The sequence below is a fragment of the Pan troglodytes genome, chromosome 18, assembly GCF_028858775.2.
Source record: "Pan troglodytes isolate AG18354 chromosome 18, NHGRI_mPanTro3-v2.0_pri, whole genome shotgun sequence".
In the NCBI taxonomy this organism is placed as follows: Eukaryota; Metazoa; Chordata; class Mammalia; order Primates; family Hominidae; genus Pan; species Pan troglodytes.
The window spans coordinates 23,923,395-23,940,329 of NC_072416.2; the positions used below are offsets into that span (position 1 = coordinate 23,923,395).

General features: G+C 36.9%; 1 protein-coding gene across 6 annotated transcripts in view; it reads left to right on the forward strand.

The window, feature by feature from the left end:
- LOC101058359 (phospholipid-transporting ATPase ABCA3-like) overlaps window positions 1-16,935 on the forward strand; it is a 70,127-nt gene that overhangs the window by 50,466 nt on the left and 2,726 nt on the right. For 5 of the 6 annotated variants that reach the window (XM_063796836.1, XM_054668998.2, XM_016928674.4 and 2 more), the window contains 3 exons: window positions 654-951; window positions 13,131-13,377; window positions 13,525-13,729. In XM_063796836.1, the coding sequence (XP_063652906.1) occupies window positions 654-951; window positions 13,131-13,377; window positions 13,525-13,729 (750 nt within the window). Of the gene's footprint in view, window positions 1-653; window positions 952-13,130; window positions 13,378-13,524; window positions 13,730-15,606; window positions 15,730-16,935 lie in introns of those variants that run through there. The other variant, XM_016928675.4, reaches the window with a different exon arrangement.

The window sequence follows — 16,935 nt, forward strand, 5'->3', positions numbered from 1 at the left end:
AATGGGAATGGTTACTGTGTAAGGGATGGTTCCCTAATCAGTATGATCCTTCACATGGGAATTCTCTGAGTCGCCAAATATTTTCTTCATTCTTCTTATAATCATCCACTCCTTCTATAAAGCACCCTAGTTTTCTTGGCTATCAGGAGTCTGAGGAAAATCATCCTTCTAAGATTTTTGTGTGTTATATCTAAAGCCAAACTGTAAACGTTTTATTTAATATATTACAGCAGAGGTCAGTAAACCTTATGTAAAGAGACAACAAATATTGAAGGCTTAGCAGGCCATCTGGTCTCTTTCACAATTACTCAAGTCTGTCATTATAGCACAAAAACAACCATGAAAATACAGAAATAAATGGGCATAGCTGTGTTCCAATAAAACTTTGTTTATAAAAACAGGCCATAGGGCTATAGTTTGTTGACCCCTGCCTCATACAAAGAAAAGATTGATCATACAATTGTGTCCTGTCATACTACGCTTAGGTTCTATTCCAAGTATTTACTTCTATAAACTTTATGTGTTTGTAATATAAAACTTGTATATGTTCATACCGCAGAATTTCAAAGCATTCATCTTAATGAAGTTCAACATGAATGGCATGTTTAAGTCTATAACTATCGTAATGTTATGTTTTTCTCTTTTTTCCTTAGTGTTCTCTCTACAGCCAGCAGTTCCGTGCCATGTTCATAAAGAGGGTGATGTTCAACTGGCGCAACTGGAAACTGCTTTTTTTACAGATACTGGGACTCATAGGCTCTCTCGCCTTTCTCTTAAGATCTAGTAACACTTCTTCACAGGATGAAATTATTAGGCAAATGGATTTGAGTCAATATGGTCAAACCATTGTGTCCTTTTCTATTTCCGGGAATTCTGATTTGACTGCAAATATCTCAAAACACCTTGAGGGTATGCTCAAGTCTGACAATCAAATACCTCAGGAAGTACAAGGTAAAGCTCACTGAGAAAAAAAAGAACTGCTCTCAGAGATGATCTTCTTGTGTTACTTCCAAAAAAAGTCTTAACTATAATGTTTGGCTACCTACTCTATCCTTCCCCTGTTAGTCACAAATGCCTTAGAGACAGTTATATTAAAGTCAAAGAACGCCCTCGTTCTTTCATATTTTTTAATTAATTAATTTATTTTTTTAACTTTTAAGTTCATGGGTACATGTGCAGGTTTGTTACATAGGTAAGCTTGTATCATGGGGGTTGTATAGATTATTTCATCACCCAGGTATTAAGCCTAGTATCCATTAGTTATTTTTCCTGATCCTCTCCCCCGTCCCACCCTCCACCCTTCCGTAGGCCCCAGTATATGTTGTTCCGCTCTATGTGTCTATGTGTTCTCCTCATTTAGCTCCCACTTATAAGTGAGAACATGTGGTATTTGATTTTCTGTTCCTGTGTTAGTTTGCTAAGAATGATGGCCTATAGCTCCATCCATGTCCCTGTAAAGGGCATGACCTCATTCTTTTTTTTTTATTATACTTTAAGTTTTAGGGTACATGTGCACAACGTGCAGGTTTGTTGCATATGTATACATGTGCCATGTTGGTGTGCTACCCCCATTAACTCGTCATAAACATAGGTATATCTCCTAATGCTAACCCTCCCCACTCCCCACACCCCACAACAGGCCCCGGTGTGTGATGTTCCCCTTCCTGTGTCCATGTGTTCTCACTGTTCAATTCCCACCTATGAGTGAGAACATGCGGTGTTTGGTTTTCTCTCCTTGTGATAGTTTGCTGAGAATGATGGTTTCCAGCTTCATAGTATTCCATGGTGTATATGTGCCACATTTTCTTAATCCAGTCTATCATTGATGGACATTTGGGTTGGTTCCAAGTCTTTGCTATTGTGAATAGTGCCGCAATAAACATATGTCTGCATGTGCTTTATAGCAGCATGATTTATAATCCTTTGGGTATATACACAGTAATGGGATTGCTGGGTCAAATGGTACTTCTAGTTCTAGATCCCTGAGGAATCACCACACTGACTTCCACAATGGTTGAACTAGTTTACAGTCCCACCAACAGTGTAAAAGTGTTCCTATTTCTCCACATCCTCTCCAACACCTGTTGTTTCCTGACTTTTTAATGATCGCCATTCTAACTGGTGTGAGATGGTATCTCATTGTGCTTTTGATTTGCATTTCTCTGATGGCCAGTGATGATGAGCATTTTTTCATGTGTCTTTTGGCTGCATAAATGTCTTCTTTTGAGAAGTGTCTGTTCATGTCCTTCGCCCACTTGTTGATGGGGTTGTTTTTTTCTTGTAAATTTGTTTGAGTTCATTGTAGATTCTGGATGTTAGCCCTTTGTCAGATGAGTAGATTGCAAAAATTTTCTCCCATTTTGTAGGTTGCCTTTTCACTCTGATGGTAGTTTCTTTTGCTGTGCAGAAGCTCTTTAGTTTAATTAGATCCCATTTGTGAATTTTGCCTTTTGTTGCCATTGCTTTTGGTGTTTTAGACATGAAGTCCTTGCCTATGCCTATGTCCTGAATGGTATTGCCTAGGTTTTCTTCTAGGGTTTTTATGGTTTTAGGTCTAACTAAGTCTTTAATCCATCTTGAATTAATTTTTGTATAATGTGTAAGGAAAGGATCCAGTTTCAGCTTTCTACATATGGCTAGCCAGTTTTCCCAGCACCATTTCTTAAGTAGGGAATCCTTTCCCCATTTCTTGTTTTTGTCAGGTTTGTCAAAGATCAGATACTTGTAGATGTGTGGTATTATTTCTGAGGGCTCTGTTCTGTTCCATTGGTCTATATCTCTGTTTTGGTACCAGTACCATGCTGTTTTGGTTACTGTAGCCTTGTAGTATAGTTTGAAGTCAGGTAGCATGATGCCTCCAGCTTTGTTCTTTTGGCTTAGGATTGACTTGGCAATGTGGGCTCTTTTTTGGTTCCATATGAACTTTCAAGTAGATTTTCCAATTCTGTGAAGGAAGTCATTGGTAGCTTGATGGGGATGGCATTGAATCTATAAATTACCTTGGGCAGTATGGCCATTTTCACGATATTGATTCTTCCTACCCGTGAGCATGGAATGTTCTTCCGTTTGTTTGTATCCTCTTTTATTTTGTTGAGCAGTGGTTTGTAGTTCTCCTTGAAGAGGTCCTTCACATCCCTTGTAAGTTAGATTCCTAGGTATTTTATTCTCTTTGAAGCAATTGTGAATGGGAGTTCACTCATGATTTGGCTCTCTGTCTGTTATTGGTGTATAAGAATGCTTGTGATTTTTGCACATCGATTTTGTATCCTGAGACTTTGCTGAAGTTGCTTATCAGCTTAAGGAGATTTTGGGCTGAGACAATGGGGTTTTCTAGATATACAATCATGTCATCTGCAAACAGGGACAATTTGACTTCCTCTTTTCCTAATTGAATGCCCTTTATTTCCTTCTCCTGCCTCATTGGCCTGGCCAGTACTTCCAACACCATGTTGAATAGGAGTGGTGAGAGAGGGCATCCCTGTCTTGTGCCAGTTTTCAAAGGGAATGCTTCCAGTTTTTGCCCATTCAGTATGATATTGGCTGTGGGTTTGTCATAAATAGCTCTTATTATTTTGAGATACGTCCCATCAATACCTAATTTATTGAGAGTTTTTAGCATGAAGGGCTGTTGAATTTTTTCAAAGGCCTTTTCTGCATCTATTGAGATAATCATGTGGTTTTTGTCTTTGGTTCTGTTTATATGCTGGATTACATTTATTGACTTGCGTATGTTGAACCAGCCTTACATCCCAGGGATGAAGCCCACTTGATCATGGTGGATAAGCTTTTGATGTGTTGCTGGATTCGGTTTGCCAGTATTTTATTGAGGATTTTTGCATCGATGTTCATCAGGGATATTGGTCTAAAATTCTCTTTTTTTGTTGTGTCTCTGCCAGGCTTTGGTATCAGGATGATGCTGGCCTCATAAAATGAGTTAGGGAGGATTCCCTCTTTTTCTATTGATTGGAATAGCTTCAGAAGGAATGGTACCAGCTCCTCCTTGTACCTCTGGTAAAATTCAGCTGTGAATCCATCTGGTCCTGGACTTTTTTTGGTTGGTAAGTTATTCATTATTGCCTCAATTTCAGAGCCTGTTATTGGTCTATTCAGCAATTCAACTTTTTTCTGGTTTAGTCTTGGGAGGGTGTATGTGTGCAGGAATTTATCCATTTCTTCTAGATTTTCTAGTTTATTTGCATAGAGGTGTTCATAGTATTCTCTGATGGTAGTTTGTATTTCTGTGGGATCAGTGGTGATATCCCCTTTATCATTTTTTATTGCGTCTATTTGATTCTTCTCTCTTTTCTTCTTTATTAGTCTTGCTAGCGGTCTATCAATTTTGTTGATCCTTTCAAAAAACCAGATCCTGGATTCATTGATTTTTTGAAGGGTTTTTTGTGTCTCTATTTCCTTCAGTTCTGCTCTGATCTTAGTTATTTCTTGCCTTCTGCTAACTTTTGAATGTGTTTGCTCTTGCTTCTCTAATTCTTTTAATTGTGATGTTAGGGTGTCAATTTTAGATCTTTCCTGCTTTCTCTTGTGGGCATTTAGTGCTATAAATTTCCCTCTACACACTGCTTTAAATGTGTCCCAGAGATTCTAGTATGTTGTCTTTGTTCTCGTTGGTTTCAAAGAACATCTTTATTTCTGCCTTCATTTCGTTATGTACCTAGTAATTATTCAGGAGCAGGTTGTTCAGTTTCCATGTAGTTGAGTGGTTTTGAGTGAGTTTCTTAATCCTGAGTTCTAGTTTGATTGCACTGTGGTCTGAGAGACAGTTTGTTATAATTTCTGTTCTTTTACATTTGCTGAGGAGAGCTTTACTTCCAACTATGTCGTGAATTTTGGAATAAGTGTGGTGTGGTGCTGAGAAGAATGTATATTCTGTTGATTTGGGGTGGAAAGTTCTGTAGATGTCTATTAGGTCCACTCGGTGCAGAGCTGAGTTCAATTCCTGGATATCGTTGTTAACTTTCTGTCTCATTGATCTGTCTAATGTTGACAGTGGGGTGTTAAAGTCTCCCATTATTATTGTGTGGGAGTCTAAGTCTCTTTGTAGGTCTCAAAGGACTTGCTTTATGAATCTGGGTGCTCCTGTATTGGGTGCATATATATTTAGGATAGTTAGCTCTTCTTGTTAAATTGATCCCTTTACCATTATGTAATGGCCTTCTTTGTCTCTTTTGATCTTTGTTGGTTTAAAGTCTGTTTTATCAGACACTAGGATTGCAACCCCTGCCTTTTTTTGTTTTCCATTTTCTTGTTAGATCTTCCTCCATCCCTTTATTTTGAGCCTATGTGTGTCTCTGCACGTGAGATGGGTTTCCTGAATACAGCACACTGATGGGTCTTGACTCTTTATCCAATTTGCCAGTCTGTGTCTTTTAATTGGAGCATTTAGGCCATTTACATTTAAGGTTAATATAGTTATGTGTGAATTTGATCCTGTCATTATGATGTTAGCTGGTTATTTTGCTCATTAGTTGATGCAGTTTCTTCCTAGCATCGATGGTCTTTACAATTTGGCATGTTTTTGCAGTGGCTGGTACCAGTTGTTCCTTTCCATGTTTAGTGCTTCCTTCAGGAGCTTTTGTAGGGCGGGCCTGGTGGTGACAAAATCTCTCAGCATTTGCTTGTCTGTAAAGTATTTTATTTCTCCTTCACTTATGAAGCTTAGTTTGGCTAGATATGAAATTCTTGGTTGAAAATTCTTTTCTTTCAGAATGTTGAATATTGGCCCCCACTGTCTTCTGGCTTGTAGGGTTTCTGCGGAGAGGTCCGCTGTTAGTCTGATGGGCTTCCCTTTGTGGGTAACCTGACCTTTCTCTCTGGCTGTCCTTAACATTTTTTCCTTCATTTCAACTTCGGTGAATCTGACAATTATGTCTTGGAGTTGCTCTTCTTGAGGAATATCTTTGTGGCATTCTCTGTATTTCCTGAATTTGAATGTTGGCCTGCCTTGCTAGATTGGGGAAGTTCTCCTGAATAATATCCTGCAGAGTGTTTTCCAACTTGGTTCCATTCTCCCCGTCGCCTTCAGGTACACCAATCAGACGTAGATTTGGTCTTTTCACATAGTCCCATATTTCTTGGAGGCTTTGTTTGTTTCTTTTTATTCTTTTTTCTCTAAACTTCTCTTTTCACTTCATTTCATTCATTTGATCTTCCATCACTGATACCCTTTCTTCCAGTTGATTGAATTGGCTACTGAAGCTTGTGCATGTGTCATGTAGTTCTCGTGCCATGGTTTTCAGCTCCATCAGGTCCTTTAAGGACTTCTCTGCATTGGTTATTCTAGTTAGCCATTCATCTCATCTTTTTTCAAGGTTTTCAACTTCTTTGCCATGGGTTCAAAATTCCTCCTTTAGCTCAGAGTAGTTTGATCGTCTGAAGCCTTCTTCTCTCAACTCGTCAAAGTCATTCTCCATCCAGCTTTGTTCCGTTGCTGGTGAGGAGCTGCATTCCTTTGGAGGAGGGAGCCACTCTGATTTGTAGATTTTTCAGTTTTTCTGCTCTGTTTTTTCCCCATCTTTGTGGTTTTATCTACCTTTGGTCTTTGATTATGATGACATACAGATAGGTTTTTGGTGTGGATGTCTTTTCTGTTTGTTAGTTTTCCTTCTAACAGTCAGGCCCCTCAGCTGCAGGTCTGTTGAAGTTTGCTGGAGGTCCACTCCAGACCCTGTTTGCCTGGGTATCTGCAGCGGAGGCTGCAGAACAGCGAATATTGGTGAATAGCAAATGTTGCTCCCTGATCGTTCCTCTGGAAGTTTCATCTCAGAGAGGTACCCAGCCGTGTGAGGTGGCAGTCTGCCCCTACTGGGGGGTGCCTCCCAGTTAGGCTACTTGGGGGTCAGGGACCCACTTGAGGAGGCAGTCTGTCCATTCTCAGATCTCAAGCTGCCTGCTGGGAGAACCACTACTGTCTTCCAAGCTGTCAGACAGGGACATTTAAGTCTGCAGAGGTTTCTGCTGCCTTTTGTTTGGCTATGCCCTGCCCCCAGAGGTGGAGTCTACAGAGGCAGGCAGACCTCCTTGAGCTGCGGTGGGCTCCACCCAGTTCAAGCTTCCTGGCCGCTTTGTTTACCTGCTCAAGCCTCAGCAATGGCGGGCGTCCCTCCCCCAGCCTTGCTGCTGCCTTGCAGTTTGATCTCAGACTGCTGTGCTAGCAATGAGCGAGGCTCCGTGGGCGTAGGACCCTCTGAGCCAGGCGCTGGATATAATCTCCTGGTGTGCCATTTGCTAAGACCTTCGGAAAAGCTCAGTATTAGGGTGGGAGTGACCTGATTTTCCAGGTGCAGTCTGTCACCCCTTTTCTTGGCTAGGAAAGGGAATTCCCTGACCCCTTGCACTTCCCAGGTGAGGTGATGCTTCGCCCTGCTTCAGCTCACGCTCGGTGCGCTGCACCCACTGTCGTGCACCCACTGTCTGACAATCCCCAATGAGATGAACGCGGTACCTCAGTTGGAAATGCAGAAATCATCCGTCTTCTGCGTCACTCACACTGGGAGCTATAGACTGGAGCTGTTCCTATTTGGCCATCTTCCACCACACACTTTTTAAGCTTTTAAATGACTAGATCTCACCTGAACTCACTATCTTGAAGATAACACCAAACCATGAGGGACCTGCCCCTGTGACCCCGACCTCATTCTTTTTTATGGCTGCATAGTGTTGCATGGTGTACATGTACCACATTTTCTTTATCCAGTCTATTATTGATGGGCATTTGGGTTGACTCCATGTCATTGCTATTGTGAATAGTGTTGCAATGAACATACACATGCATGTGTCTTTATAATAGAATTATGTATATTCCTTTAGGTATACACCCAGTAATAGGATTGCTGGGTCTAACTATATTTCTGTCTTTAAGTCTGAGGAATCGCCACATTGTCTTCTACAGTAACTGAACTAATTTACACTCTCACCAACAGTGTATAAGCATTCCTTTTTCTCTGAAACCTCATCAGCATATGTGTGTTTTGTTTTGTTTTGTTTTGTTTACTTTTTTAATGATAGCTATTCTTAAAAAGTCAAGAAACAACAGATGTTGGTGAGGTTGTGGAGAAATAGGAACACTTTTACACTGTTGGTGGGAATGTAAATTCGTTCAACCATTGTGGAAGACAGTGTGGTGATTCCTCAACGATTTAGAACTGGAAATACAATTTGACCCTGCAATTCCATTACTGGGTATATATCCAAAGAAATATAAATCATTCTATTGTAAGGATACATGCACATGTACGTGTAGACATAGAATCTACCCAAATGCCCATCAATGATAGATTGGATAAAGAAAATGTGGTACATATACACCATGGAATACTATGTAGCTATAAAAAGAAATTTCCTTTGCAAGGACATGGATAAAGCTGGAAGCCATTATCCTCAGCAAAACTAATACAGGAACGGAAAACCAAGCACCTCATGTTCTCACTTATAAGTGGGAGCTGAACAATACACGGACACAGGGAGGGCAAAAACACAAACTGGGGCCTGCCGGAGGATGCGGGGGAAGAGCATTAGGAAAAACACCTAATGCATGCTGAGCTTAATACCTAGGTGATGGGTTGATAGGTGCAGCAAACCACCATGGCACACGTTTACCTATTTAACAAACCTGCACATCCTGCACATGTACCCCCGAACTTAAAAAATAAAAATAAATAAATGAATAAATAAAATAAAAAACTAATTATAATAATAATAGCTATTCTGACTGGTGTGAGATGGTAACTCATTGTGGTTTTGATGTGCATTTCTCTAATGATCAGTGATGTTGAGCTTTTCTTTATATGATCATTGCCCATGTGTATGTCATCTTTTGCAAAGTCTCTGTTCATGCTGTTGGCCCTTTTTTTTATGAGGTTTTTTTTTCTTGTAAATTTGTTTAAATTCTTCGTAGATGCTGGACATTAGACCTTTGTTGGATGCATAGTTTGCAAAAATTTTCACCCATTCTGTGGATTTTGCTGTCCAGGAAGCTCAACAAGGGGATTTTTATTACTTGCAACAAATAAGGGGAGCACTGGGCATAGCTTCTTTTTAAATTTTTTCTAGCAACAGGACTGTTGCATGTTTAGTTATCTAAAAAACTACCTAGCTGCTTTCCAGAGTGGCTGTGTCATTTTACATTTCCCTCAGCAATGTATGAGTGATCCAGTTTCTCTGCATATTCGCCAGAATTTGGTGGTGTCACTATTTTTGTTTTGGCCATTGTGATGAGTGAGTAGTGGTATATCACTGTAGTTTTAACTTACCTTTCCCTGACTTGCATTTCTACATCTTTTCATGTGCTTATTTTCCATTTGAACATCATCTCCAGTGAAATGTGTGTTTATCACTTTTCTCTATTTTTTAGTTTAATTTTGGGGGTTTTTTACTATAGAGTTTTAAACAGTTTTAAAAATTATTTTCTCTCATACTGTAGATTATCATCACCCCAACAAGGTTTTTTTTCAGGTCAAAAATTTTTAAATTTTTATAAAGTCTAATGTATTTTTTTTCTTTTATTGATCATGCTTTTGATGTCAAGTCTAAGAACTCTCCACCTAGCCCTAAATCTTGAAGATTTTCTCCTAAAAAGATTTACAGTTTTCTAAAATTTTATAGCTTTACATTTTACATTTATTATCTATTTTGACTTAATTTTAGTATAAGGTGTGATATCTGACTCAAGGCTAACTTTTGTGTCTGTGGATCTCCAATTGCTCCAGCAGCAATTGCTCCATTACTGAATGATGATATTCATTTAGTTATTTTGCACCTTTATCAAAAAAAAGTTGGGCATGTTTGGGTCTATTTTGGGGTTTTCCATTCTATTCCAATAATCTATGTATCTATTCCTTCAACCAATGCCACACTTGAAATCTGGTAGACTGGTTCCTCTCACTTTATTCTTGTTTTTAAAAGTTGTTTTGGCTATTTTAGTTCCTTTGCTCCTCCATATAAATTTTGAAATAAGTTTGTCTATACCTACCTAAAAACTTGGAAATTTGTCAGAAATTGGATTAAATCTGTATAGTAAATTGAGGAAAATTGACATCTTTACTGAGTATAGTCTTTGAATCCATGAACATAGGATGTCCCTTTATTGATTTAGAACTTTTATTTCTTTCATCAGCGCTTGTAGTTTTCAGCATACAAGTCCTGTGCATAGTTGATTTATGCCTAAATATTTCATTTTTCAGTTATTGTAAATGGTATTGCCCTTTTAATTTTGGTGTCCATATGTTTATTCTAGCATAAAATTATTTGATTTTTATTCTTATATGGTTATCATGTATCCTGCAACTTTGATGAACTCATTTATTAGTTCTAGTAATTTTTCTTGTTGGTTCCTTGGGATTCTCTATGTAGACAATCACATCTTCTGCAAATAAGAGCAATTTTCTTTCTTTGTGATCTGTATGCCTTCCGTTTCCCATTTATGCTTTATTACACTGGATAGAACTTCCATCACTATGTTGAATCAGAGTGGTGAGATTGAATGTTTTTCTATGTTCCCAATGTTAGGAAAAAATGTATACAGTCTTTCTCCGCTAAGTATAATGTTAGCAGTAAGGAATTTTTTAGATGCTTTATATAAAGCTAAAGAAGTTCTGTTCTACTCCTATTTTTCTCAGTTTTTTTTTATCATGAGTGCTTATTGAATTTTCTCAAAAGTTTTTTCTGCACAGATTTGTATAATTATGTAAGTTGTCCTTGTTAGTCTATTAATATGGAGGGTGACATTAATTGATATTCAAATATTGAACCAGCCTTGTATCCCTGGAATAGATTCCAGTTGATCATGGTGCATAATTCTTTTTATATATTGTTGAATTCTGTTGGCTAATATTTTGTTAAGGAGTTTTGCATCTATATTCATAAAGGATATTTATCTGTAGTTTTCTTTTGTTGTACTGTCTTGGTCTGGTTTCATTATCAGGTAATACTGGCTTCATAAACTGAGAAATGTTCCCAATTCTGTTTCCTAAAATATGTTGTGTATAATTAGTGCTTATTCTTCTTTAAACATTTGATATGATTCTTCAGTGAAAATATTGGGGCCTGGAGACTTCTTTTTTATGGAATTTTTAGTTGAGAATTACATTTTCTTAATAATTATTGCTATTCAATGATCTACTTCATATTGAGTTGTCGTAGTTGTATGTTTTGAAGAAGTGGTCCATTTCATCTAAGTCATGAAATCTATGTGTTACATTAGTCAGAGTTCTTTAGAAGAGCAGAACCAACAGGATATATATATATATATATATATACACACACATATGTATATATGTATATACACATATATACACATATATTTACACATATATATATTTACACATATATAGAGACAGAGAGAGAGAGAGAGAGAGAAATGTATAAAGAAAAGATTTATTAGAGGAATTGGCTCATGTGATTATAGATGCCAAGAAGTCCCATAATATGCTGTATGCAAACTGTGTGCCCAGGAAGCCAGTAATTCAGTCTGAGGCCAAAGGCCTGAGAACCAAGGTAGCCACTGGTGTAAGTCCCACAGTCCAAAAGTCTGAGAATCACGAGTGCTAATGTCTAAGGGCAGGAAAAAATAGATGGCACATTTTCTTTCATGAAGAGAAAAAAAATTGCCCTTTTTTCACCCTTTTGTTCTATGTGGTCCCTCAATGGATTGGATGATGGCCACTCACATTGGTGAGGTGCTTTATTCAGTCTACTGATTCAAATGCTAATCTCGTCTGGAAACACCCTCACAGACATACCCAGAAATGCCTTACCAGCTATCTGGGTATCCCTCAACCCAGTCAAGTTGACACATAAAATTAACCATCACATTTGTGTAGAGTTAATCATAGAATTCCTTTATCATCCTTTTTATGGCTGCATGATGGGTAGTGATTTTCTCTGTTTCATTCCTAACATTGGTGATATGTGTCTTCTCTCTTGTTTTCCATCCACTGTGCTTTTGTCTGGGTATTCTAATCACTTGTCTTCCAGTGCCCTGACCTACACTTTATTTGTGTTCAACCTGCTATAGTTATATATTAACTTCTTAATTGTAATTAATGTGTTTTTTAATTCTAACATCAACATTTTATTATTTCTATGGACTCCAGTTCTCTGGCAAATTCTCTATCTTTTCTACCTGGGTCATCAATGAATCTGTTTCTATTGTCTGTGCTTTCTCTTGGTTCTGTTTCTTAGTGTAATTGATAATTTCTTAATTCAATGCCAGATATTGTGTATGAAAATTATAAAGATTCTGCATGAGATTATCTTCTCCAGAGGAGATTCAGTTTTACTTCTGGCAGGCAGTAAGATTAAGGAAAGATCTAAATCCAATCATGGATTGAAGTAATTTGAGGCTGGGTTTAAATTTTTATAAGAATGTGTCTATTAAGCTGGGCATGGCGGCATAGGTCTGTAGTCTCAGTTGCTTGGGAGACTTAGGTGGGAGGGTCACACGAGCCTAGGAATTTGAGGCTGTAGTGCACTATTATCATGCCTGTGAATATTTCCCACTGCACTCCAGCCTGGGAAACACAGTGAGACCCAATCTCTTAAAGACGGAATTGATTTATTTCTTACTCACTATTTCTGTGAGGGTATTACCTTTCTTGAGCCCCAAAGAGAGCCTGAGGATTTACTGAGGCACCTCTACCATTTATAAATCTATAAAGGCCTCAAAGAAAAAAAGAATGTAGAATGTTGGACTCATCTTAGTGCATTTCCATTCTTCTCAAATGTTGATGGTTTTCCTAGATGTCTAATATCCTTAATGAGGTGATATTTTTAAATGTTTTTAGTTAGCTTCTATGCTTTCCAGAGGAAGGTTTTGTCTGCTGTAAGATTAGCAAAGCTGTAAATGAAAACACTTATAAATCAGTTTAAGATAGATAGGTTGAGAGAGTCTATGTTTTCTCAGTGAAGTAGTAGTTTAGGATATAGGCTATGAAGTGAGAGAGCTTGGAATATAATGATGAAGTAAAGTGCTGGAGGGGAACAGCAAATGTTTGAGGTAGTAATTATGGGAAAATTGAAGGGGATGAGAAGTAAAATTGTTTGTTCCTCTTCCCTGGCATATATTATAGGTTATCTGTATTGTGGATACACTGACCAATATTGTTTTCTCATCCTAGGTGACCTACTGAGGTACTTGAGAGAAGAAAAAGATTGTATTAATTTATGTATCATTGCACTTTCTATTGAGTTGAAGGCAAATATGATAATGCTTACTGCTCTGTTCAACAATGAAGCATATCATTCACCATCTGTGGCCCTGGCAATGTTAGACAACATTCTTTTCAAGTCACTTTCTGGTGCCAATGCTTCCTTAACAGTCTCCAATAAACCTCAGCCACCCCCTGATGTTAAAGACAATGAAGAGTATGTTATTCTTTTCATTTGAATTCAATTTTCTCTTTAAATACATTCTTTCCACTTTATCTGATTACATTTATATGATAAAAATAGCTATTGATTGAAATCTGTATTTTCTGCTATGTTGATTTTCTGATATGTCTTCTTTTGTAGGCCTGAAAATGGACAACAATTGGCCTTAAGTTTACAATTTGGCATGGCTCTTTTGATCAGTGGTTTTTGTCTCCTGACAGTGACTGAGAGAACCACTAAGGCGAAGCATATCCAGTTTGTGAGTGGTGTCTCTGTCATTGTGTACTGGCTTTCTGCCCTATTGTGGGATTTCATCATCTTCTTTGCTTCCTGCTGCTTAGTAATGGTGAGTGTGAAATAAAGTTCCTTGAGGGTTTGTTTTCCTTTTGTACCTCATGGAAAATTACTATTCTAATGGTTATGAAACCTAGCTTTTGTCAATAAACCATCTTTGCTTATTATCTTGGAAAACACGATGCAAAAGTCTGATGGTAGAAACTTTACCATATTCTTAGTTTAAAAAGTAACTTCTTTGCATAAAAATAGAGATATAGACTAATGGAAAAAATAGAGTACAGAAATAAACTCATTTATTTACCATCAGTTAATTTTTTACAAAGGTGACAAGAACACACAATGGGGAAAGAACAGTCTCTTCAATACATTGTGTTGGGAAATCTGGATATCCACATGCAAAAGAATCCATTTAAACCCTTATTTCACACCATATACAGATATCAACTTAAAATATAATAAAGACTTAAGTGTAAGTCCTGAAGCTATAAAGCTACTAGAAGAAAACATAGAGGAAACATTCTTTTTTATGACCCCAAAAGCACAGGCAACAAAACAAAAAATAGACAACTGGGATTACATCAAACTAAAAAGCTTCTGCATAGCAAAGGAAACAATCAGTAGAGTCAAGAGAAAAATCTACAGAATGGGAGGAAATATTTATAAATCATACATCTTAAAAGGGGTTAATATCCAAAATATATAAGGAACTCTTACAACTCGATAGCAAAAAATAGCCTAATTTCAAAATGGGCAAAGGAATTGAATAGATTTTTCTCAGGAGAAGATATAAATGTTCAACAGGTATATGAATATTTGCTCAATTTTTCTAGTCATCAGGGAAATGCAAGTCAAAACCATGAGATAATCACCTCACACCTATTACGATGACTTTTTCTAAAAAAAGATTTTATAAAAAGATAACTAGTATTGGTAAAGTTTGTACAAATTGGAACCCTTGCTAACTGTTGGTGGGAATGCAAAATGGTGCCCCTGCTATGAAAAACAATACGGTGGTCCCTCAAAATATTAAAAATAGAACTACCATATTATCAGACAACCCCATTTCTGGGTATTTATCAAAAAGTTTAAATCAGGATCTCAAAGATCTACCATCACTCTTATATTCACTGAACACTACTCATAATAGCTAAAATGTGAAAAAAGAAAACCTAAACATCCATCAGCAGATGAATGGATAAAGAAAATGTGGTATATACATACAATGGAATATTATTCAACCTTAAAAAATAAGATGATTCTGGCTGGGCGCAGTGGCTCAAGCCTATGATCCCAGCACTTTGGGAGGCCGAGGCGGGCGGATCACCTGAGGTCAGGAGTTTGAGACCATCCTGGCCAACATCTAGTGAAACCCTGTATCTACTAAAAAATACAAAAATTAGCTGGGTGTGGTGGCACATGCCTATAGTCCCAGCTACTTGGGAAACTGAGGCAGGAGAATCGCTTGAACCCAGGAGGTGGAATTTGCAGTGAGCCAAGATCGTGCCATTGCATTCCAACATGGGTGACAGAAAGAGACTCCATCTCTCAAAAAAAAAAAAAAAAAAATAAGATGACTCTGACATTCGCTACAATATGGATGAATCTTGAGGACATTATGCTAAGTAAAATAAAGCAATCACAGAAAGCCAAGTACTTCATGATTCCACTTACATGATATATCTAAAATAGTCAAATTTATAAAATCAAATAGTTGCATGGTGGTTGCTAGGGGCTTGGAGAATAGGATAATGGAAAGTTACTAATCGGTGAGCAGATTTGTAGTAAAAGATTGTACCTACAGTTAACAATCACATATTTTACACTTAAAAATGTATTAAGAATGTAAATCTTATGTTTAATGTTCTTTTTACAATAAAAGAAAATAAGGAGTAATTATACATTTCCAAATTTAAAAAAAACTAATAGACTTTGTTGCTAGCAATCATGCCCTACGAGAAATTCTGAAGGGAATTCTTCATCTGAAATGAAAGGACACTTGACAGTGACTCAAATCCAAATGAAGAAATAAAGGATACCAGAAAAGTAAAAACACAGGTAAATGTAAAATGCAGTATTAATATATTTTGGTTTATAACTCTTATATTTTTTCATTTAAAAGGCATCTGTGTAAAGCAATAATTATAAATCTATCATGATGGACACACAATGTATAAACATGTAATTTGTGATAATAATAGCATAAAGGCAGGGAGGTTAGCTATATAGGTACAAAATATTTGTATTATATTGAAATTAAGTTGGTATTAATCTAAATTATATTGTTATGAATTGGATGTTTATTGTAATCTCCAACCACTAATATAACAACCCAACTACATGGAATCTTAAAAGACGATAGAATTAAATGGCACACTCAAAAATATCTATTCAACACAAATGGCAGAATAGATGAATGGAAAAATATAAACGATATAATACATAACCAAATGACAGAAAAACTTGTAAGTAATTACATTAAATATAAATGGATTAAACTAGAATTAAAAAATTAAAAGTAGGGGATTAGTAGAATGATTCCAAAAACATAATCTAACTGTATGGTACCTACAAGAGACTCACTTTAGGTTCATTGACACAAATAATTTGAAAATAAAATGATGAAAGATCTTCTTTAAAAGATAGCTAGTAGAGCTTTAATAATATCATTCATAGCAGACTTTAAGACAAAAATCATTAGGATAGCAAAGGAAGAAATGTAAAATGTTTCAGCTGTTGTGTAAAACAGTTTTGTGGTTCTTCAAAAATTAAACATACAATTACCCTATGACTCAGCAATTACACTTCTAGATTTATACCCAAGAGAACTGCAAACATCAATTTTTTTAAATACTTGAAAATGAAAGTCCCAAATGTTCATGAATGGATAAATAAAATATGGTATATCAATACAATGGAATATTACTTAACCATAATCAGGAATGAAATGCTGATACCTGCTACAGCTTGCATGAACCTTAAAAAATTATGCTAACTGAAATAAGCTAGGCACAAAAGGCCATATATTGCGTGATTCCATTTATTTAAAATGTCCAAAATAGGTAAATTCATAGACGCAGAAAGCAGATTAATAGTGCCAGGAATAGTGGTTACTTTTACAGGGATTGGAGGAGTTTCTGATGGGCTTCTGTGGGTATTGGCATTGTGGTAGTTTCCCAGGGAATTGCTTTGTGATAATTCATTATGATAATTCATTTATGTTATATATACTTTTCTGAATATGTGGTATATTTCATA